Source organism: Rhipicephalus sanguineus, chromosome 6, assembly GCF_013339695.2.
Source record: "Rhipicephalus sanguineus isolate Rsan-2018 chromosome 6, BIME_Rsan_1.4, whole genome shotgun sequence".
Lineage (NCBI taxonomy): Eukaryota > Metazoa > Arthropoda > Arachnida > Ixodida > Ixodidae > Rhipicephalus > Rhipicephalus sanguineus.
This window is the reverse complement of record NC_051181.1, coordinates 163,153,550-163,178,451: the sequence shown is the minus strand read 5'-3', so window position 1 is coordinate 163,178,451 and position 24,902 is coordinate 163,153,550. Positions and strand designations below refer to the sequence as shown.

General features: G+C 47.4%; 1 protein-coding gene across 1 annotated transcript in view; it reads left to right on the top strand.

Moving 5' to 3' along the window:
- Positions 1-24,902, top strand: part of LOC119396963 (plexin-B) — a 203,955-nt gene that overhangs the window by 90,935 nt on the left and 88,118 nt on the right. The window contains exon 9 of the mRNA XM_049417291.1: positions 20,353-20,500. Within this exon, the coding sequence (XP_049273248.1) occupies positions 20,353-20,500 (148 nt within the window). The remainder of the gene's footprint in view (positions 1-20,352; positions 20,501-24,902) is intronic.

Below are 24,902 nucleotides of genomic sequence, written 5' to 3'. Positions count from 1 at the left end.
GCCTTTATTTTTTATTTGGACGCTAACTTGTAATGGCTGGGGTTTTACGTATACCCAAAACCACGATATGATTATGAGACACGCTGTAGTACCTAAGGAATTCCTGATTTATTTCCACCTATTGGCGCTCTTTAACGTGCACCTAAAACTATGCTCACGGGTGTTCTTCGCATTACGGCCCAGTGGAAATGCGGCCGCCGTGGCCGGGTATCGAACCCGTGCCCTCTAGTCTTTTTTTATTTCTGTCTTTATTTGCGCTTGCCAACTAGCCTAACAGTATGTCCTATTGGTGTGTAGTCCATCTCGACATCCACGCGAGTTCACGCACTGTTCGAAACCTACCTGGCGAGACCAGTAAGCGCTATTGAACAGAAAAGTACTATAGCTCACATTAACTGTTTGCCAAAAGCTGAAGTCTCAACGGCATTAGCTATCGCATATATCAGCTGCAAGCTCTAAATAAGTGCTGAAACATATTTCGCGATTGTTTTATCACGCAGGGTATAATTTACAAGTGTTGTACCGGATATAGACGGCTTGTAGCTATCTGCCACTTGTATAGCCAAGGTGGGTTGGGGGAGTTCAACACCCCTCCCCCCCCACTCCCCGAAAAAAAATTTTTGGCTATGCCACTGAGCGCTGTCTAAGCTGTTAACAAACATATATATGACACAGTCTACGATTACAAAACCTAAGGTGACAGTATTCCATTCTCGCTACTCGGATAACCTTTGTTGCAGATGAGAAATGATAGTAGGTTAATTATTTAAAGATTTATTTTGAGTTCAACCTAGAAGCTAATCCCGAATGTCTAAAATTTCTGCCTATGCGCATCCTCAATTGAGATATATTTTATGAAATTCGGCCGTATCGGTTTAATATGGAACTTATTTGACGATGAAGAATGACCGTTAGCTGCCTCATCTTCAAACAGTGTGCTCACTCAAAGACACAAGAAAGAACTGGCGACACGAGCTCGTGTCGTCAGTTCTTTCTTGTGTCTTCGTGTTGTGCTCGGTGATAAGATGAAACTATACTAACTTGGGAAGGGGGGGGGGGGAGGGGGGGGGCAAATTGCTACACTGCGTTGGCAGCCGTCGCACATCACAGAGCCAACGGTGTTTGCGAGGTAATTGGCTTCAAACGTAACCTCAGCAGGTTGGTCTGCCCCTAGAAGCAGACAGGGGCACCACCTCTCGATAGCAAAAGTTAAAACTTCACTCCTTGCGTGTGAGCCATAAAAAATACGGAGCGAGAAAAGGAGAGTGTGAGAACGACAACATTCAGCTTGTGGAAACGAATATACCTCAAGGCGCGTGTGGCATCGCACCACAGATTGCGCTGCTTTTTCTTGCTTCATATCATGCGCCTTTTCTTTCTGCTTTTTTTTTTTTAGACGCAAACAAAAGCGTAAACTTTCATTTGCTTGGTGAAATTCAGATTTGAATTGTGGTTGCAAGCGAGGGGAAGCACGCTGGCAGTTTGAGAAGGAGGGGGCTAGGCAGGATGGTCTCGTGTTTTTACAGCCATCATTTTACGCTCGGTTTACGACCCTATAAAAAGGGGAAGCGGCCGGCACTGCCGATTTGGTTATAAGCACATCCTCCCGCAAGATGCCACTGCCACCCTTTGTCTTCCTTATTCCACCGCAGCAACACTTGGCAACGGCGCGTTCAGCTCCATCGTGGGCTTTGCAGCATCTGGGGCGTGAAAATGCGCCCTTTATATGTGCAGCGAATATTGCAACCTCGCACCATGCAAACGCGCCGCAAGTGGCGACCGGGGTGGGAGTGAGCCTGGGTGCGTGGTTGCGGTTGGAACACCAGAGGCTGCGACGCAACAACGCGTGAAAAAAGTGAGAGAGAGAATTGCATAAGGGAAAAGCACGAAAGTAGAATGAAACTAGATGAAGGAATTAAGTAGCAAGACGCAAGCCACGTCGAAAATGGCAGCGCCCCCAAACGAAGGAAATAGCGCGCTCTTATGACCTTAGCCTGCTATTACTTGGCCCTTTCCAGCTGCGCTGGTCATAACATCACGGCGGTCGCGATAACAGGCCTGCTTGTTCGCGCACAGCCAAAGGTCAGCTATGAAAATACAGATCAGACAGGGCGCGATGATGTGCTGAAGAAGCGGCGTGTTCGTGGAAAGGGAGTGATGCCGTTCTGTATGCCGCAAGACTGGGCAGCCAAGGTGAGTCGACGTACTCAAAGAGCGAGCCAAGCAAGAAAAAGAATAAAAGGAAGAAAGGTGAGTAAAATAAGAGAGCAGACATAAAACAACGTGCACCGAAGATATAACCGAGGCCGCACAGCAGGTATTAAACGCGGAGGAAGTAGAGAAACGACGAACCACGGGGCTGGACGTGGAGGATGACCAAATTAAGGGAATAAACAAGGTCCTGGCTTCCAGCGTGTCCGTGTTGTGCGGGGGACGTGTTGTGCCACTAAGGGAAACAAAATCGAAGACCGCGCAACGCTCGCGAGTGTATTGAGAGCGTTAAAACAGCGGCTCGCCTTCCCCACCAGCAATGTTGCCTTCGGGGCCTCTCGTTTGGGCGCTGCCTGCTCGTCCATGAGGACCGGAACCGCCGGGCGCAGCGGCGGCGGCGCAGTAATCTCGACGGAGCTATTTCGAGTAAGAAGATACTTGTTTTCCTCGCGTCTTATAGCGAACGAGAGAGAGAGAGAAAAAAACGTGATTAGATATCGACTAGCGACCGCTGCTAGGATGTTGCTGCGCTTTACGTATAGATGGGGAAGTCATCGGAGCCGCAGCGAGGAATGCTTCCGAGAGTGTCTTGTACGGAGCATCTGCACTGTTCTTTCTTTTTTGCGGTTTCATACGAGTCAGCCTCTTGCCAATTTGCAGCCGCCGCGTCGTTACAGGAGGCTGCGCTCCTGGGAATCGGTTTGGAAAGTTGTTGCGCTGGTTCTTGCGTTAGCTTGTTTGTGCTCTAAACGAGAGCGCGGGCAACCACTTGTCCCGTGGGTTCCGCAACATCGCGAGCCAAGACTAAGCAGATAATGTTTTCGACCTGTCTATATATTTAATTTGCTTCAGCACCCGCACAGAGCTAAAATTTGGCAAGAAGTGCGCAAGATAAGCAAAGGTAAAGCAAGAGCGCGTTTTGACGCCTTCTATTCGCTAACACAAATACACATGCATGTAGGTAATTAAACTCATACATGGTGTTTCTTGTTCCAACCGCATAGTGCGCGTTGTCTGCTAGTAAAATAATTTGCCACTTATATACTGTGGTTGCAAGAAGTACCGTATAGTGCCAGAAGACGTATCCTAGCAGCATAGAGTTTGACGGCGAATCGAAGGTCACTGACCTTTGCAAGCTCAATTATATTGCCTTTCTAATACACGTTTGATGAAGAAAAAACAATAACTGGTGTCTGATCCTGCGTTTGCTTGATGCGCAGCTAGCGCCCAGTAAATCAACGACTGTTGATACAAAAGCAAGCGCATGGCTACATTCAAAATTACTTTTTATGTATTCTTTCTCTTTCGTTCTAAGCAGATTAGGACCCATCACATTTCGATGCAGAGAACATAGAAGCGCAGGCGGACAAGCTTCTGGAGAGATTGGGAGAACGGGCCCGTATCATGTTCCCGAAATTCAGATTAGGAGTAATGTACCTCCCGAAATAGCGCGTCATCTGAGAGCGTCGCGATTCCTCCTGCAATTCAGCGCGATGCACGCACCACGAAACCTCGAAAGAATTCCCCGAGAAGTTCTCATGATTGCATTTGAAGCGCACCTCTGAGAGATTGTTGTGCGTCGCAAGAAAGCACGCACTTTAGGCGCAGCGCGCAGCCACTGAAAGCTAAGTAATGGCCTTTCTGTCTTTCCTTCCTTCCCACTCGACCGTCTTTTCTCCTCACAATGCGATCTCGTTTTCGTTGAAAGCGTTTCTCTTAAACACGAGCTGTTATTAGAAATGCGATTGGTCGAGATTGCGCCCCTAACATCTGATTGGCCTGTAGGTAGAGCGTACAGAATTACAGATATTGTTTCGATACACTGAGCGTTTTTTTTTTCTTTCCGTAACACAAGGCACACAACCACATAAATTCTAGATCGCGAAAATCGTGCAGCGTTCCTTGGTACTGCACACGCAAGTATAAAGGCTTTACAACGACATGAAAGCTAGTTTTGTTTTTAACAGCGAAGCTGTTTAGCGAATCGTTCCTTGTGAGTCGATCGCAGAAAACTATCATCATCTTAACGGGTATGTGCCACTGTGCGGCTACCGAAGAACTAGTACAGAGAGAGAGAAAGAGAGAGAGAGAGAGAAAGAAAGAAAGAAAAAAAAGGAAAGCAAGAAGAAAGAAAGAAAGAAAGAAAGAAAGAAAGAAAGAAAGAAAGAAAGAAAGAAAGAAAGAAAGAAAGATACGAAGAAAGAGAAAGAAAAATTCTTGCCGAAAAAAAATTCTTCACGAGGCGGCATTCGAAACCGCGTACCCTCGATCCAAGGCGAGCGTCCTAACCACTCGGTTATCACGGCACACTAGCAGAGCATAGCATAGCCTTGTAGAGGATAGTGTATCAAGGGGTGGGAAAGTGAAGTAAGCGGGAGGAGGAGAGATGTGATAGTGAGGAGGAGGGGAGAGAGTAAAGCGTAACACAGAAAGAATGAGAAAGAGCGAAACAGAGAGAAAGAAATGCACAAAGAAAAAGAAGCAGATACAGAGAGAACATCAACGAAAGAGAGTGAAAGAAGTGGAGATAGAAAAAAGATAGAAAGAAAGAGGAAGCAAGCATCGTCTCGTCTAGCGACCAGATACCGCATCACCTGGCCAAGCCGCGCATGCGCTGTATAGCTAAGCCACGCCCACCGGCGGAGACATCGCGCGCAACTTCCGCTCAGGACATAGCCTCTGCGTACTCCCGAGGAGGAACCCGTGCATATCGAAGCTAGACGTGTCGGTAGACAGGAAGTACGAGCGGCGACAATTCCGTGCTTCGCTGTGCCAAGCTTTGCGCAACTTAGTGCAAACTGCACGCAATTGTTTACCTTCTTCGCATCTAAATCTGGTAATCAGAGCCACAGTACTACTATAGCATTCCTAATGCTGGGCTTTAAATAAGAGTATACATAACATTGTGTTTAGTTCTATAAAGTGGTACCCAATAGAGTGGTAACTACAGGTGACTTGGAGTCACAGTCGCTTCTAATTAACCTGGAATATCCCGACTACAATAATGGCAATAACGAAACTTGGATAAGTCTCCTTGCTTTTTCTTTTGTCCGTACAATATGGAGGTAGTTGTTGTAGAGATGATGGTGGTGCAAACGCTATTAACTTTGGCAGACTTGGCCGACAAGTGGCCGACAGCGTCTGATTTTTCGGCATGAATGTGCGCCACGGTAAGCTAATCAATATACGTTTCCTCGCAGAAACGTTAGCAGAATCCGAGTGGGCCGTGAGAGCACATAAGAGGACTAAGTGGTTGTCACTTTCGCGAGAAAACCCTCTTCTTTTGTGGTCCTTTCATAGAACATGTGGTCGCAGTATTAGATTAAATGTCCCATATCGCCCACTTATCTTCACCTCCCTGGGACTCATGACCGGCCGCCAATTGGTCGGTTGTGCAACAAAATGCCGGTCTTCGTGCGTTATCTGTTGCGAACAGCTGCATAAACTAGCATTGTAATTAGAATCTTGAATTTTATTTTTTTTTGGGGGGGGCTAGAAAAGTCTCAAATATATATATAAGGCACAAGAAGGTAATTGGCCATGAAGTGTTCTCCTAAGCTACGTCAAAATATTGCAGCATGTACAATATGTCAACTGCTTGCGGGCAATCAATATATAAATTGTCGGTGCACAATGTGTAGGCTTGACCCGGTTAACTATTATTCAGCTGATCTTCTCGGAAAATCCATGTATTAACCAGTAACGGAAAAATCCTGTAGGTATACATAAGTTGGTGCGTAAGGCCTTTACACTCGACTCGCGAACTATTTAGACGTGTCTTTAAAAAATTATTTTCAACTTCTACAAAACTGCGAAGTTTCTCCGAGAAGTACTGCAGAATGGGCAAGTTGGTGCATTATGACAACGTATTGTTATAGCGCAGCTCAATTTGAGCATAAAGAAAAGAGGCTTCAGCGAAGAAGGAAACACAGGCGACAGGATGAGCGCTAAACTTCAAAATTTTTTTTTATTGCATGACCCTACAGCACATTATATGGCTCACCTCACAGCACACGTGACGCCGCTACCTGACCAAAAACCAAACATGTGGCGCAGCACACGTGACCAGAAAACGCAGTTTACACCAATATCACAATAACTACGCCTCACTGCACACGCTCAAGAAAATCGATCTCTTTTTCAGATAAGGCTATAGATGGCGTACTCACACACAGCTTCACACATTTCGCAATAGAATTCGCCTCGATGATCTCACGTGTCAACTGATTACGACTACGGCCCAAAACGACACAACGGTCAAACAATGGAGTGCATGCACACGTCTTACAATGCATAGCCAGGAAACTGCCTGAGGAAACCTTGTTTTTTACATTGCAACAATGTTCGCGTAGGCGGTCATTGATACACCTACCCGTCTGTCCTATGTAAACCGCATCGCACGACAGAGGGAACATATACACGACAGCTAGGGAACATTCCACAAACCTAGTCACATGCCTCTTTTCACAGGCGGGTTGCGACTCCTTCATAGGATTCGTCAGCTTGCATAGTCGATTTAGTTTAACTGGGGCAGAGAACACTACGCGGACGTTTTCTCTCAGGGCTATCTTCTTCAAATGGTGTGAAACTTTATGCACATAGGGTATGACACTGGTTTTTCCAGCATCTGGCACACCATTGTTCTGCGGACGTCCCCGCTTACGTGAACCTTGCAACAAGCACTCCGAGAAAGAACGGCGAAACAAGTGATCTGAAATTAACTCAATTCGCTTCGTTGAGCTACAACTGTGACCAGTACTTCTGCGCAGGCGTGTTCTCGGCTGTAGAGCACAAAAGCGGCATAAAACGTTTGGCAATACCGGGGGTGTCTCTGCCCTACTCTTTGTTTACTTCCTTTTTTTACTCCGTTGAGTATGCATGAGCTCTTTACTCCTGGCCTTAATAGGCTTTGTCGACCAGCATTAAAGCGGTGCTTAAATCTGTGCCCGAGTTTACGCTACTTGGGGATTGTTAACATTCATTGTTTCTCAAACGCCGGAAGAAGCATTCACGTCCTGGTTCGCTGTCTGGACGATGCGCACTAAAAACAAGAGTGTGCTAGATAAAAATTTACGCCACATCTTGTCTTCTTTCATTAAATTGACGGTAATTGCGCGGTGCATAACGCTTCCCTGGCAGCGGAAAGGAAAGTTCCAACGCCAGGCGAACCAACGTGCCAGGAAAGCGTTCAAATAAATTAACAATAAGAAACCCTGTCAAGGAACACCATAACGAAAACAGAAAGGAAATGGGCCATTAAGGAAGGAAGTGAGGCCTCCTATTATTCGCCGCAACGAAACAGAGATTTTCTTCCGAATCTAAGTTCCCGCTGTTAATCACAAGCCGCGCCATGCAGCTAGCGAAGAGAGAAGCAAGGCCAAAACGAGCGTACGGCTGCTATACGACGGGGTTCGTGGTAAGCACCGCGCGCAGCAGCTCGCTGTCACGCAGGCGACGCCACTACCGCTGCTCGCGTTTGCACGCGCCCCAGTTAGCCGAGAATGGGGCAGGCGACTCGGTAGATCTGTGCAGTGTCTGCACTCGGTTACAACCGAGGAATATGCAAGCTGCGCCCATGGCCGTCACTGTCCGACCCAGAGTGAATTTGCACAGATGTGCTATCCACAAAGGAAAGTTTATTGAACCGGTACACGCAAGCGCTAGAGAGGCTTGTAAACTAAATACTTATAAATTGCGTCAGTGTAACTTACACAAACGCTAGACGCAATCTTATGCAGACTGCAGCAATACACTCTACGCTACAAAGCAACTATACGATAAACATACATGTTAACTAAAGCATGTAACTTCTCAAAGAAAAAAAGGGGGGGAAAGGGGGGGGGAGGGAAAAAGAAAGGGGGAGGGGGAAGTGTAGCACGGGGATTCGGGTAACTTGTTTCTTTTTACGAAATCAGTATAGCCTGCTGGAAATTCCAGTTTTTCCCCACGTAATTGCGAAAAACCGAGTCTTCCAGCGCCTTTAGAAGGCATCAACACCACTCGCTTCCAGCTCGTCAAGCAACTATCGGAAAACAATTTCATAAGTACGGTGCATGGCTGGGAACGCTGCACGCTGTGGTTTTCGACGAGCTTCTGCCTGGCACCGACTTCTCCGGATTACGTACATTGTGACCATGAGTATCAATTGGGCAAACATGCCGTTACTCCTTTGCGACAGCGACGTAGCTCTAACTCCAAAGGTGCGCCAAACAAGGTGCCATAGACATTTAGCAGCAACGCATTCGAATAACGCATGCTTAGTGGTCTCGGATTGCCAACAATTCACTCATCTATCATTTGTTGTCACGTGCAATCGGGCGAGGCGTTGACGCGTCGGTAACACGCTCATCTTCTCAGCCAGTCAAATTCGCGAACCACTTCAGGAACTTTGCTTTTCTTCCATGTCCTCCATCGGCTTGGGTTCGTTTTAGGGGCGAAGCTCCTTAAGGCGGCACCCGTTCATCCCTCGTAGTCGTCGTGGTCGTAGTAGTGAGTAACAAGTCTTACGCTTTGACCTCCAAGGTGGTGCCGGTGGGAGATTTCTCCTGTGCGTTGTTGAACAAAAAAAAATTCGCAGCGTGCGCGTTAACTAAAAGCCGAATTCTTCTGTCTGTCATTCCCCATTAGCAGCCATTGGCATGTTCCAGTAGGAAACGTTAGTAGAAGTAGAAGTGTAAGTGTTAGCTAAAAGCCGACTTCTTCTGTCTCTCATTGCCATTAGCAGCCATTGTTTACCTCCAAGGTAGTGCCTGGTGAGATTTCTCCTGTGCGTGATTAAACAATAAAAATTTTGTTCAAAACGCCGTTGATTGATGAAATAAACCAACGAAAGACGCCAGATGTTTTGTAAAAGCAGAACGAAAGAACGCCAGATGTTTTTCTTAAAGTGTAGTAGTAGTAGTAGTCCACCTCGCCCGATCGTCAACGGGCGAGGTGGACCGGCAACGGCGCGAGGACCCTGCCGTACGAGAGTTAAATCACACTAATAGACATACTTTGCGGGCGATACACTCTAGTGAGCTTTCAACTTTTCGTCTTAATGTACATGATAAAGAAATTATTTCTACGAAAAACGCAAGGCACACCTTGAGCAATATGTTTGGTTTTGGGACGCTAAATGGAACCATGAGGCGATGCGAAGCCGGAGCACTTGCACGATCGCGTTCCGTTGGCTTTCGTTGGGCATGCTACCGACCTCGCGTCGTGGAACGCGCGTCCCTGTCTTCCCTCTAGCCTTGCCTTTAATTCGCACAGGGCGAGCGGGGAATGCGGTCGCTCTTGGCGCTCTTTCGCTCGGGAGCGGACTTCTTCCTTGCATTTCACCGATCACAAGTGATAATGAAGGGACCACGTAAACCAATAGTACAATAAAAGTTTGATGTTTAATATATACACGATGTTTCACACTCTTTATATTATGTACTGGGCGCATTTCACGGAAGAGTTTCACGGTTTACAGATGATTCCCTCCGTAGCTTCGCCCCACTCATCATCATTCACCCCGTGGATATGCTGTGATTTTTTGTTTTACCTTCGTCTTCTAGCGTTTCTTCCATCAACAAGTAGCTTAAATCGATTGGCGCTAGTTGTTCAAACCCCTTCCCCTCCATCGCATGGCTCATTTCGATGATGCTGAACACCTTTCGCGCATTCCAGGTCGGTAATTTTCTCCGCAAATATCCATGTTCGTGTCACTGGTTTTCGGCCCTTGAACTTGAACTTGAAAACCAAATTTCAACAAAGATTCCGATATCTCTCTCAGCCAAACCTGATATTTTAAGTCGGAACGGCGAACTTTTATTCTTAATATGCGCAGTAGTATTTACAATAGCAGCGAAGAAATAATGACACTTATAGAACGGAAACCACCCAGCCCGACGCCCCTGCACAGATGAATGGCAAAAGCGCCGCAGTTCTGGGGGCGGAGCTTGTATTTATTCTTAGGTTGTAACCGACCATAGAAGCTACTCGCTTGCACCGTGGTCGAAGTTTGCCATTTTACATGCATAGCAACACCTCGTCAACAGTAATTTTATACTAACTATTTATGTTTTTGCTTGTTTCTTTTCTGATGCTGTTTTATACCTTTAAATCGCGATTGCGGCACCTCGACATTGCGCTTACTGCTTTTTCTAGCAGAATTTATAAAAAAAAGTGCCAGAACTACAGTAAACTGAGCACTATTACGCATATGAAGTATTGCAGCAAGATATCACAACAGAGAAATGCTTATAGCTTTCGGAGGCACAGTTCCAGAAGCGTGCAACGCAGATGCTGTTGGAGATTCAAAATTATTTCCGGTTTTTGATCCATCTCTTGGCAACGGGGCCAGTCCCTGACCTGTATTTAGAGATAAGATTGGTAGAATATAGGCTAAGCTTCGGCAATAGTCGCTTTATCGAGGTGTTAAATATAGGACGGCAACTATATGAAAAGGAGCTTTTCCCCTCGAGTACCGTGGCTATGATATCGGCCATTGTACAAAAGCTCTTGCAATATATATAATAATTGTTGGGGTTTAACGTTCCAAAACCGCGATGTCAATATGAGAGACGCCGTTGTGGAGAACTCCGCAAATTTCGACCACCTGGGACTCTTTAACGTGCACCTAAATCAAAGTACACGGGCCTCAAGCATTTCCGCCTTCGTAGAAAATGCGGCCGCCGCGGCCGGGATTCGATCCCGCGACTTTCGGGTCAGCTGTCAAGTACCATAACCACTATACCGTCCTGGCGGGTACAAGAACTTACAATAGTAGATGATTATTATACTAAGATACAGGCCTACATTATAAATTTCTCGTGTTTTACGTTCCAAAACCAAAATAATATGAGGTCCGCCGTGTGGAGGACTCCGGATAAATTTTGGCAACCTTGGATTCTTAACATGCAGCCCATTTTTGTTTTCTACTTGGCCAGTAAGATCCGGGAATACGGCAGATCACCCGCTACAAAGGGAAGGGCCGCAGAGATCATCATCGTCATCACCTAATTCTCAGTACATGTGTGTTCTTGCAGTTCACCCCAATCGAAATGCGACCGCAGCTGCCGGTAATCGCACCCACGTCTTCGAGTCTTTAAGCGCGAGACCCACGCTACTTCGGTGGCCAAAGAACAGGTCTGTCTACCTAAAGGGGGGACAGCTATGATGACCTCGTCAGTTCCCTTTTCATTGCCTTCGTTATCACAAATGAACCAAGAAATGATGACTAGCGACGGGCGCTAGCAAACGCAGAATCAGAACCATTGTGCATGCCGCTTTACGGCTGTCTACCTGTGGGATTCTGTGGGATACGAGGCTTCGAGTGCTATATTGCGAGCATGCAATAACGTAGCTATACTCATATGTTAAGTCACCTTTTTTTTTTTCGAAAGTCAAATAAACTGAGGAGGAGGCGGAAGGAAAGGGATTAAAGGTAGGGTGGTCAACCAGACGCGCGTCCGGTTTGCTACCTTACAGTGGGGGGAAGGGATTAAAAGCAAGAGGGAAGAAAGCACTGTCAGAGTACATGTGTGCCGGTCCATTGCACGCCTACAAGAGGTCGCTTAAACCAGTCGATTTTAAAAACAGTGCCAATGCTCGCGTCGCTTTGCTGGCTTGCGACGCGTAGGGCCACGATCCGAGGATCTTCTCTTCGGAAAACGGTCTGTCGCCTAGTTTGTTCAGCGCATTGCGTAGAACGTGGCGTTCGTTCACAAAACGATCATAGAAACACAGTAGATGTTCTATCGTTCCGACACTGTTACACGAGTCACATCTGGAAGTGTCTGCCATTCCTATGCGAAAAGAGTACGCCTTCGTGAAAGCTACTCATAACCACAGGCGGCACAGTAAAGTTGCATCACGGCGGGGGAGGTGCGATGGAACTTGGAGCTTCCTCGATGGGCTATTTTATGTAGGCGACGGTTCCAGACACTGGAGTCGCTCATCCAAGTTTGCGACATTGTGTCATCGAACGAAGGCAGGCCCCTTGCAGCGTCTATCCTCGACAAGGGTATTGGGGCTGTCTGGGCATCCTCGTGGGCGGACCGGGCAGCATCATCAGCGAGGTTGTTACCGACAATCCCACCATGTCCCGGCAGCCATTGGAACACAACGTCTTGTCCCTTCGATAAAGCTTGGAGAAGAGCCTCTCTTATTTCGTTTACTAACTGCTCGTGCACCCTTCGTCGTATTGCTGATGGCAAATAACTAAAGTTTAGCGTAATGGAAGCAGCTTCATTTGGTGTGTTGAACGTTCTGTGAAACTTTTCCAAAACTGACAATGCATGATGATTTTCCCTAATAATGTAAATTAGGAATACTTGGAGCAGAATAACATTAGGGATTAATTCAAGACAACTGCTGAACGTTCGGCTTTGGGTCACGCAAATGCAAGGTTTCACTCTTCTGTTTTTTATTACTTGGTACAACTTCCGTGAAATGCTCCGTGGGTGTTGCATTCTTATTAAAAGACGAGTAGTGCATTTATTTTCTAAGTAAAAAGAAGAAAGCTAAGTATTAGAAGCATGTTCAGGTGCACTATAGGGATTGTTCACGTGTTTGTAATTGGTTTACAAAGGCATCGATGTCCTGTTCATGGTACACGAATCTGGCGAGCCTCTCTCGGAGAAGAGGAACCTTTCGAGATTCCGGCACTTATTCAGAACCAAGCAATCGAATGTGATTGACAGGTTTTATCGAAATATTTTGTCGATCACGCGTTGTCGCAATGCATTGTGTCTTAGACAATACCAAGCCGCTTATTACAGCGAGGCTGTATATTGCTAGAACATTCGGTTCGTTAGCGAGCAGAAACGTATGTGCCACAAAATTTGGGAAGATCACACAACTCACCACCGGCCCACTAAAGATCACTAAAGATCACTAAAGAGCAGAAAACACGGGCGGCGAGTACCAACGTATGCCCCGCACAAAAGACAAGACGACGCATGTTGCAGCAAAAAGACGTATGCTGCTCAAATCGAAAACTCTAAAAGAGTATAGGCTAAATTCAAGAGAGACTTTCTGGGAGGACATCTGGGACTTCGTTGGAGTTTTTCTGACCGGCTGTGGTTCGAAATTCTGCGTCATCCCTGTGTCGTGTACTAAACAGCTTCGCTCGCCATCCACCTTCACAGAGTGGAATGACTCCTCAATTCTGTTGCCCTGTCGGTAACTTTTGTAGATAAATTTTATCCGCAGCTGTCTATGACGCCCAGGTGACTGTAGCATATTCTAGGATAATATCAGAGCACGGTGGGTCTACGTGCAATAATTATAAACACCTCTCGACTTTCACGACCTGTGTACATATAGATGCCCGTTGATTTACCGACTCCACTAATAGTGAGGGCCACTTTCTGCCCTTGCTGCTTTTGTGACTCTGTCCAGCATTACGCACAGACTTACGCGTGTCGAGGCTCCACAGTACTGACGTGGTGCACGTGAAAGGGCGGCGCCGTTTTACACGTCTAACGTGTAAAAGAAGAGAGGCACTCCACTTTCGAGTAGCTGTAGAGGAGCGATGGCAGCGAATGCTGTCACGGGGCTCCTACGGCGACACCGGGGATCGTCGTCGCGGGTGGGGCGTTGTCGCGGAAGTGGCATTTATCGCACCGACGAGAATGGATGTCGCTAATACGATGATGCATGTTCGGCGGGGTTACGGAGCGAACGCGGCTGAAATTAATAAGAGAAAATAAAAATGAAAGCAGCGAGGCGCGAACGTCCCGAGGCAAGGTTTCTCTTCCTCGTCGTCTTCTTGGAGGGTGTGCGAATAACGACCACCGTCAAGAGCACGTACTTATACACACCGTAGTCGCAAGAAGCGGGACTCGGAGATACCGACCTCTTTTTTTTTTTTCTCTTCTTTGCAGCGTACTCACTTAAAATGGCCGTGTGCTTAGTTACTTTACGCGTTCCTTTTACAGCTTTACGTTGAGCGATGAGAGAAAATGCTCGCGCTGAGGTTGCCAAGAAAGAAGGAGCACAGGCTAAAACGAGGGGGAGAAGAAGCATTGGGAGTCGAGAGATGATGAAAATTTATCGCCATCATACACACTATAGGCTTTTCGCGGCGCGTCTATCGCCTTATATACAGTCCCTCCTCGTCGTCATTGTTTCTAGCTCTCTCGGCATCCGTGCTTCTGTCCTCTTCTTTCTTTGCGTTCACTTCGCAGCGGCGTCCCCGCTCTCGCCTTTGTTAGCGAAACCTCCTCACTGGCAACTGAAATGGCTCGCGGAGTCTCAGCGTGCTTTTGAGAGAGTAAAGTCGGAACGACGCTGAGAACGAAGACTAATGGCTTGCTGACATGACTCTGATATTGAAAGAAAAGGATCTCCAGTAGGAATGAGATTGCGACATGACTCATGGCGGTTCATATGCCGCGGCTTTACTGGGGCAGCCGGAGCGCATCTTTTTGTCGAGGGACTCTTGTATCCTTCCAGCGTTGCCAAAAATCCCAGCCTCATTGACCCTTCGCCCAAGTTTGTTACTCTAAAGTTGACGAGAAAAGGGAGAAGCGGCAAATAGGACGACTTTTGGCTGGCTGTGCCCTACGCTTGGGGAGGAGAACAATCGAATAGAGAGGAGAGACAGATGGACGAAGGAAGCACGCCTTGAAGGCATCTAGGCTGGCATACGGCGCCAACCGCGCAAGGAGATTCAGATTCGTATAAAGCAGTGGCTTTCAAGAGGCCCAAAACTGTCGTGAATGCCTTTTGAACCGGCGAAGAGTAAGGATGGTGTTCTAGTAGCGCCTGTACGGACAGCGGTCGATCGTTTTGTTGTCGAACATTTGAGAATGAATTCGAGAGAAAGAAAGAGAGCAAAGGAAGCAAGAAAAAATCTCAAAAGCTTAGGGCATGCTACCCTGCACTACACTCTTAATCAGGTCCTGGTTAAATGCTGGCTATATTCAGGAAACCAGACGAAAAATGTCCAGTTTCCTGGCTATATCCAAGACTTTTAGCAGGAAATGATTAAGAGTGTAGTGGCAAAAGAAGGAAGAACGCATTATCAACAATGCGTGCAAGCCGGACAGTGTACAAGATGTAACTCCGGCTATTCAAGTTTGCTTTCCGACTTTGCACCAAAAAGTAAAGCACGGCATTGCATATAGTAAAGGAATCCATGTGTGGCTTGAATAAGAGTTTCAGGCCTAAGGACAATCAGACAGGCGTGGAGGAACCAGATAAAGTTGGGTCCTATTTCATACAACTTTGGGACTGTGATTCAGCGTCCTCCTATGCACTGGTCGCGCGTGTCTTTTTTTCTTTGCTACTTTCTTCTGTCACGTCTCATATAGACGGGCTAGCGAACTTTTCCTTCTTTTATTGTTTCCCAGCACTCACTGGCCGTCAGTACTACTCGTCTTAATTAGATTCTTGAATGTCTTCTTTGTCCGCAGCGAAACGCCTTTTGGGTTCTCGTGATTAGGTGGCGCCTTACCGCTCTCGCCCTCCGATTTCTTGCTCGCCGTTTCTGTTTTCGTTGCTTGCGCCTTCCTGGCTTGTTCTTTCCTGTGTAGTTTAATGTTTACGTCTCAGATTTCGTGTTCTTTTTGGCTCATTGGACTGAGTCTGGCGTTGCAGGGAAAGACCGCGTCTGTAATTAAGTTATTTTTAGCTCCGCAGTACTCAACAAAGATGAGAGCTGGCTTTTACCTCGTTTAGTTCTTTATTTCGTTGCCGACTTTGATAATAAGCTGCCCCTGTCAAAGTTATTGCGTTGCTCGAATGCGCTTTCACGGTTTTCGCCATGTCAGCTCAACTACAGGCATACATAAAAGGGGCACTGAAGGAAATGCTCATCAGGGACACATAAATATACAAATGCATTCCACGCTAGTTAACTTTCGGACATGTCCGGCGTGATTTTACATCACACGCGTTAGTTAAATTTCGAACAGAAGGGTTATATGACAAGGAATCTTTGAAAGGTAGTTTCAGAATGCAGAAAGAGATTTAAATGCCTAGGCATTTCTGTATGCTGACTCAACGAGAAAACTGCCCGCCTTTCCCTCTGTCACGCAAGGCGTTCGTCACCATAAAAACAATATATAAAATACAAAACACTCTACGCACAGTCTGCTTTGGCAGTTCTCTAAGTGATGCGTTTTATCGTATAGCTGCGGCTACAATCAGCTTTCTGTTTTTGCGACCTCCCCTAGAACGCTGTTTCTAGGCGACATCAACTTGGCGTCTTTTATGTTCTTCGTAACGTTCGCCAGCATCTGTGACAATCGCATGGTAAGCGCGTCCCTCGACCTCCGAAAAGCGTGTCGGGCATCAAATTTTCGTAAAGTTGAAATTTTCGTGACGTGTTCAATCCTCCATGTCCGCTTGAAATCTGGTCCTGCCGTGGTCCACTACCACGAAATTCGACAAAGCCGTCGCAGGAAGTGTTACTTTAGGTTTGTTTTGCACCGCGCGCACAACACATTTATATGGTTGAGATGTATTGGCATTAGGCAAGCATTGTTATGTAGCCCAGCGGTTAAGACACACGCATTCGGAGCGTGGGGCCCGGGTTCAAACCCAGCTCCGTCAAGGAAATTTATTTTCTTTTATTCGTTTGTTTCTTTGTGACGATGATGCTCTTACGTGACAGAGGGACAGACGGGCAGTTTTCTCGTTGGGTCGCCGTAGAATTGCTTACGCATTAAAAGGAAAGTTTCCTGGCATGGCTGGGTTTGAGCCCAGGCCCCCAAGCTCCGCAGGCAAGTGTCTTAACCACTGGGCTACACACCCACGATTGCAGAATCTGGAAGCTATGAGTGTGTTGTACCCGCTGTGCCAATCAAAGGTAAAAGAGCACTTTCTGCGAAGGCTTTGTTGAATTTCGTGCCAGTGGCAGTGGAATAAAAGTCTTCTCCAGGACAACCTGTAAAGCCGGCATGGAGGATTGTGCACATCAGGAAAATCCCAACTGTGTGAAAGCTTGATTCCAAGGACGCATTTCGGTGACGGCGGGATGTGCCCGCCATGGAACCGTTCCCGACACTGACAAACGGTAACAAGATGGTGAAAGACGCGATGCCCGTGCCTCTTGAAAACAGGGTTCTTTTGAAGGCTGCAAGCTGCAATAAAGCTATACGCTTACACATCACATAGACAACGCCCCTTCCTGCGCTGACTTTACAACGGCCAAAGGAGATTTTGCGTGTCTTTTTTCTTTTACGCGGCAGCGTAAATGCCCCATTTGTCAGATCACTGTCTTGGAGTATGTCAGAGTCATTCTGGTCAACGTAACGAGACGTTAAAGGGGCAAAACCATCCGCTTGCGCGTCGCCCACGTTCACAGAGCGAAACGTCACTGTAGCGTTTTGTCTTTGTATCAACTGCTCTATGTACTCGAGTGGCAGCATAGGCAAATATAAAAATAAAATAAGGTAAAAATGCAAAGTAACCATTTCTTTATGTAAAGAATAAATCGTAAATCGATAAAATCAAGAATTCAGAAAGAAATGTAATACTTCGGTCTTATCGCTTCATTATGCACACTGCAAGCTACCAGCGTTACAATAACATCGAAAGGAACTAAACGATACTAAGGAAATAAAGAAAATATATCGGCACTATGGTACGAATCAACTTTGTTCGCTTTTCCGTAATGTATATAGCCCGATGATCCCTTTGCCTTTTATCGCGCCACTTGAACCAGGCGGCCGTGTGGTTTCTTTCGGCAGGAACTGAACCCCGAATCAACCATTCCTTCGGCGAATTCGCTCCACTTGGCTTTCTCCGACGCCAAACTCGGTTACCGATAATTTATGGCAAGAAAGAGAGAGCGTGAATTGAAACACACGCCTCGCTCGCTTTCAACCCGCCGTACCGATCAACACTCTGGTTATTCTTTCCAGCCATGACATCTGCTGTCTTTCGCAAAACAAAGAAAAGTGCGTCGATTGCTCCCTTTAAAAAAAAAAACCGTTAAAAAAATAAAGTTAACTGAGTCCGCCAAGCACTTGGCCACTTTCTCCAACTTGGCCGAATAAGCGCGGGATGTAGTGCAATATTATTACATTCTGTAATTTTTTGTTGATCCCATGACTAGCTTGACAGAAGAATGGCCCGGCTGGGATAATGAGCAAATATAAGCCTGTGAGGTCCTGAGCGAAACTACTTTTGGGGAAGTAATTGAAGCATGGAAAGCGATAAGCGAGTGCTTTGACGCTGGACAGACGCTCAGCACCTAAATTCAGTTACACTGAGTTCGCCGCTTAATATAGTGCACAGCTTCGTGAATAAGTATATATATAAGCAGAGTCTCTTAAAAATAAAAACGTAAGTGTGGATCTTCTGCATGAAAGGAGCAGAAATTATGGGTTTTTTACGCTCAGCAACACCGACTGGCGGAGTGAGAACAAGCTGTTGCGCGAAAGAAGAGTACCGTTAAAGATATACTCAATTGCTGATCGGATGCATCTGGACCGCTAATGGCATCTTCTAAGCCTCACTTCGAAGTCATTTCCTTTTTGTCTTCTATGTACTCCTAGTCACCACAGTACTGTGGTTACTGTGTGTTATTAGTTGTAAACATTTCTTGTTTGCGAAATATACTGACAAAGCGACAAAAAAAAAGCTCAAGAGCCCTTGCCCTATCGGGAAAATGGGGCAAGCGAAGCTTGGCGTGTGAGCGCCTTACGTACTTCTTTCTTTCTTTCTTTCTTTCTTTCTTTCTTTCTTTCTTTCTTTCTTTCTTTCTTTCTTTCTTTCTTTCTTTCTTTCTTTCTTTCTTTCTTTCTTTCTTTCTTTCTTTCTTTCTTTCTTTCTTTCTTTCTCATTGCAATGTTCCCGCTCAACTGTTTCCTTCCTCCATGCCAGGTACTGAATCGCCATCCACATGTTCAGCAGCGCAACACTTCAGTTGTTGCAGACAACGACGACGGCCGTGCATTCATATCTAGGCAAGAAAAAAGTGTTCGGTACGAAGAACTTTACTTAAAGCATCCTGAGTGGCGGCACAGCGGGGTGCTCCCACGTGGGGACAGTTAGACCTAGCCTAACCGAGTGTGGCAACGCGAAATTACAAGTCACCTCGATAACCTCGATAAAACATCAGATAACCTCGATAAACACCAGAAACGAGTGGTCGCCGATGTGGGGTCGGAAATAGGTGAGCTGCGCTCGTGGAGCATACAGACACAGTCACGCCGTCGGGCAAGCGAACAGGTGTACATTTATTCACTGCTTTTACAACGGCGAGCTCGCTCGCCGAATCTGATACATAACTAGCAACACGCTGAATAATCAGATACATGATGTCAATACAACACACAACATAACAAACCCAAGAACAACATAACAGATAAAATGTACCACGAATGCGGCATCGCCGACGTCCGCCTCACCACGAGGGCCCGTGGGAAGCAGCCGGGGTATCGTTTCCACGGACCCACCGCGAGAGACGTCCTTCCACGTAAGCCTCCAAACCCCAAAGAGAGAAAGTGCACTTTCTCAAGCAAGTGCATATTCTCAAGCACCCGGATAACCTTGCTTCCCGGCAAGCGGCACCGCTGTGCCACCACTAGAGTTAATGTAATGCTACCTCTAGCCACCGCGAGACCACAGCGCCATCTATCGCTCGACGGTGAAACTAACCATGCTAACTACGACTGACCCACCGTATGGGCATGCCATGCGGCGAAAACGACTTTACAGGAGGTGGTAGCATACCCACACTGTCAAGTCGACGATCGAGAGAGCATCCATTATTGGAAAACGGCGCATACCAGTGCGCATGTGACCGGCGGATCTTCGAGGGACTACTTGTGTACGCTCGCGAACTATGTGGTGGCGACGGCATAGTGCGCGAATAATACCGCCGCCACCGAAATCTACAACTCACAGAAGTTTCGCTTAAAATTCAAAGGCCTTGGCCTACTTGGAAGATAGAAGCCAGCGGCTGCGGCGGCACATTCTGAAGCAGCGGCTTCATCTCGTTTTCGCGCCCACTCGCGCTTCTTCAATTCCCGCTGTTATGTTATAATCTGCCCGGGTGCCCAGAGAAATTGCAGCATAACATTGCTGGACATGTTATGCTATAAATATGCTGTCCCGGCATGTTACGCTATAATTTCTTTTATGAGACTGTATAGCACTTCGTACGATGCTAAACAATGAAGCTTTCTTTCACACGCTTTAATCCTTTCGCAGGTGCACAGTGAAGGCCCATTGTCAGAACGCCACAGGGACATTGGCTGAGAGAAGCAGCTCGGCGCGTTGGCTCTCTCTTGGCTCGAACAAGTGCATCGACTTTCTCGCTGTGCGGCCAGACCAACTGCCCTACAAGTCCATGTCGATGGTGAGAACCATTTCACAACCACACCTTTGTGCGAAGAAACAGCGGCATGCGAGATGAGTGGTCGCCGTTGAAATGTAGTACGTCACAAGACTTAGTAGGCCGTGTTCGCACAAACGCGCTCCCGACGTTTGAGAAACAGGGTTGTTGCCTAGTTTGATAAACATTGGCGGCTTGTGCGGTGTGCGAGGAGATAAAGTACCTTAGGGTGCATAGCATGTTAGGCGCATGTTGTTATCGGATGCTGTTTTCCGCATTTTTACCCCTTAAGAACTGTCGTAATCAGCTTTACGATTCATCGCCTTCCTTATATATGAGTGCCAACTATTGCGCTGTAATTAGCCTCCCTTCCGAATTCGTTTTCTTAAATATTCTTGCTCACTACACTTTATTCAAAGCACTCGTGGATTTTGCAGTCACATTTGCGCATGTAGTGTTGTGTTAGCAAAGGAAGAAAGGAAGCAAACAGAAAGGCAGAAGGTTAACCAGAATAGCTTTCGGTTGGCTACGCTAAGCTGGGGTAATGGGAAAGCAGTGTAGAGAGAGAAGAAGGAAGAGAAGAAGAAAAGGCAGTGCATTCACTGAAGCGTGCGGGACTGCGCCACAAGTGTTAGCAATAAATACTTAGAGCACTAAACGACCTCAAATTTTCAAGCGCATATGATTTTCGGCATGCGGTGACCAGCCGAAAGACTCACATCGTAGATGTCTCACGTCGCCATGTTTGCAGGCGGATCATTCATTAAAGACCTTTAGACTACAAGGCGACACATGCACTCCGACTGCGTTCCCAAACAGAGACGGTTCCAGCAAATCCCAAGGGGACATTCGGTACTTATAATAGAAACGCGGGCCGATTGCGCCTCCTAATTTAAAACACACTAATGGCTCCGGCAACCTGACGGGTCTCACGTACCAACAAAGAGGGATGATTTGGACGCTTACAAATCAGCAGGCGCTGCACATATTAGCGCGAGAGTCCGAAGCGCTTTTTTTTAAATATCGCTGCCAATTGAGGTTCTTAGCTCGCGAAAACGAAATCAAGTTGTTCCAGTAATATAAGCAGAAATTAGACTATAAAGAATTTAGCACTGCCCAGTGTCAGAAAAGAAAAGTGTTCTCGGCAGCTAGATGGGCAACACGTTGATTTAGGTATTCTCTGTGGAAGCTAAGGAAAGCGAGAGCCACCATGGCACACCCAGACAGTGCGTCATACCAAACGGTTACGCCTCTTAGTACAGCGCACTCGAGAGAGCGGACAAGTTTTGTGCTGTATCCAGGCACTCCACCACAAGTGTGCTAAAGTTGTGCGCAGACAACGCGCAGTACAAATGCACTTCCTGTGCGCCGGGTACATTAACTTCCTGCACGTGAGCAACGAGGCAGAGCCGCTCTCAGCAGTAGCCTGGCTAGGAAACAACTTTCACTCGCGCAACCACACTAACTTTCTACGTGGAATCGGAGGACTACAAAAGACGAATTCACCCAGCAAACTCCCAAGCTGAAGAATAACACTGGAGCTATTATAACATAGCAGGAAGTGCGCAATACAGGATCCTGCACTCGTAGCAGATATTACAATGCACAAAAGGACACGTTATGCTAGAAAGTACGAGGCGGAGCAGAGCAAGCGGGAAGCCTCTCTCTTCGGATGTGCAAGCTCCTCCAACCGGCTCAAGTGGTCCCGTGGCTCAGTCAACTCGACTAGCTCGGGATCTCCCTCATTTCTTTTTTTTGGCTTCTGCATCAACATATTAATTGAGTTAAAGACTCGGCGAACGCAGGCGCTCTTTTGCGGCTCGCCGCGCGTTAAACCACAGCCAGCTAGTGGTGGCGGTGCGCGCTGAGGCTCCTGTGTCGCCTTGCGCTCGCTTCCACCCCACGCGCAGTACTTTCCGCTGCAGTTATGTATTTCGATTGCAAGCAACGAGGAGTGTATGCGGAGGGCTCCCTTGACGTTCTTTCTCATTTTTTTTTCACTTTTTCTCGTCTCTCGCAGCACTTGCATGTGTATTCTTTGTTGTCACCTTCCGCCTCTCTGGCTCATAAATATTCCCCCGATTACCATCAGCCCGTGGAGTGAGCGAAAGAGGCTTCGTGTATTTTTCATCCTCCCCCCAAGGCCCTGATCCTAAGAGCGCATCGGCCCCACTACGGCAATGCGCGAAAGAGGATTCAGCGTTGGTCGTTCCTCCCGTGCTCTTCTTTTGTGCTCTCAGGCGCCGAGACTTGCTCGCTACTAATTCAATTGAGTCTTGTTATGACAGTGGTTTGGGACCTCTCGCCAAATGAAAGCAGCGTAACCTCGGCTCCTCCTTCGTCGCTCTTTCGTTAGCTTCTTTTTTTCCTACGGACGTTCTAGAGCTTCTGGATCCCGCACGCTTCTCCCCTCGACACGCTGCGCCCAGATTTCAGTCGACTTGTTGAGTGCCTGCAGGTGCGGATTGCGAGCCTTTTGGGTGCGCAGAGCAGCAAAACATTGCCCGAGCCGCCAGCCATCGCCCGAGTGAGAGGCGCTCAAACTCAATAACACCACGAAGGCGAGCCGAGAAAACAAGGCCATCGCGGGCTACGCACTGCCGCCGTACACCGAAAGCATACGTGGCTCAGCGCGGAACTTTGCAGAGTAAATAAAGAGCATTCCGGAATTCCGCGGCTTGTTAGGAAGAAAATGCGGCGGACGGAAGGCAATCGCTGGGTGGGACGCAGGTGCGAACGCTGATAAGTTGTTCACGCATGTTGCCGCTTTGAACGCACCTCTAGTTCACCACTTTACAGTTTTCGCCTTTTGCCACCCACCGCAGGCTGCCGACTTGTTTCTTTTTATTGCAACTCTAAGATATAATCTTTCTAGGCAGATATTTTGATCGCGCTTTTGATACAAAGGATGAGCTGTTACTCTGGACGTTTCATCAGTACAGCGGAAACGGCAACTACAGTTAAAAATGCCTGTCGTTATACTTAATCGCACTTCACTCATTACATTGTCGCGAGGAGCCATGCAAGCTTTGTTATGTTTTTGTTGTTGACGACGGAAACCACTACAAGAGTGCGTTACTGTTCTCATATCCAGATCAGAGTTTTCGTTAGTTATAGCTATTCAGATAAGTACGCCTTGAAGGAATACCGAAGTCATAGTTAAGGATGTTTTATAGGTCGACTAAGCTACCTCGAAGTCGAAAACTTGTTATATAGCGGCAGTCGTACACGGCCCTAGAGCACACAAAGTGGCAAGATTTTTTCAAAAGGATGCCGTAATAACTGAGTCACCTGCGCTTGATGAGGCGGTTCTCATGATGAGGAAGGAGTGAAGTGATGCTCGTTTCTCGCTTTCCCTCGCTACTCTCACCCCGGCCGGTCTCTCCCCCTCACCATGTGCTTGCCTCAACGTCGCGTGAAAAGAGAGAGAGAGTCAACTTTGTTAGAGTCCAGGGCAGACGCTGAGGTTGCCCCGCGCCACGGCTACTCCCACGTGCGGACCGGCAGGTCGAGCCTAACGGCCCTGTAGCGGGCGCACTGGACGGCCAGGATTCGATATTGAAGGTCTGAGCTGCGCAGAAGCGCATAGCACTCGGCCTTGCTGTAAGTCCGGCCAAGCGACCCGCACTTCCAAAGCATGTGTGCTAATGCAGAATCCTGCCCGCAAGCGTTGCAGGCGTCGTCGATGAATTTGTGTGCATAGATGTCACCTAAGTATGCTAATGACGGGTACGAATGGGTTTGAAGTAAGCGCAAGGAGACTGCTTGTGCTCTATTGAGTTTTAAATGTGGGATCAGGAAATGCCGCCTCACCATGTCGTGAACACTACGCCACGACTGTTCCCGTGTTCGCGTTTTACTCTGGTTTCAAAAAACCGTGAGCTTTCGGTTACAACTGCTCCGCCATTTTTGGTCGTCCGCTACTGTTCCCCTGCCTCCCCGACACGTGCTTCAAGCATGCCGTGCATGGCAGCGCACCAGGCATCGATGTCGCAAAGCGTCCACTGCCCGACAATTGTCCGAAGTGCACGGCAGTTGTGCCTGCGCGCCACCTGTACAGCACGACAGACGAGCTGGTCGAAGACCGCGCCTCGCCACCTCTGGCAACGCGAACATCGTCTACTGTCTCCATTTCGTACAAAATAAGGCACGCCGAAACATAAGGATGCAAATGTCATATAGGTTGTGAGAAGCAATGCCCACTGTCAGACGTGGTACCCCAAGGCGAATTCCAACACACATTCAGCTGGAATACTGCACGGCTACCGACGATTCACGGCTAAGCGTCTCGCTCGTGCTCGCATCGCAGCCGACGACGCCGCGATCATCAGCGTATTTCGTTTGTGTTAAGTTATTGTGAGGACGAGGAAAAGCACCAACGGCGGCTTCTTAATTGTGAGAGTTGATGCTAACGCCCAAGTGCTGT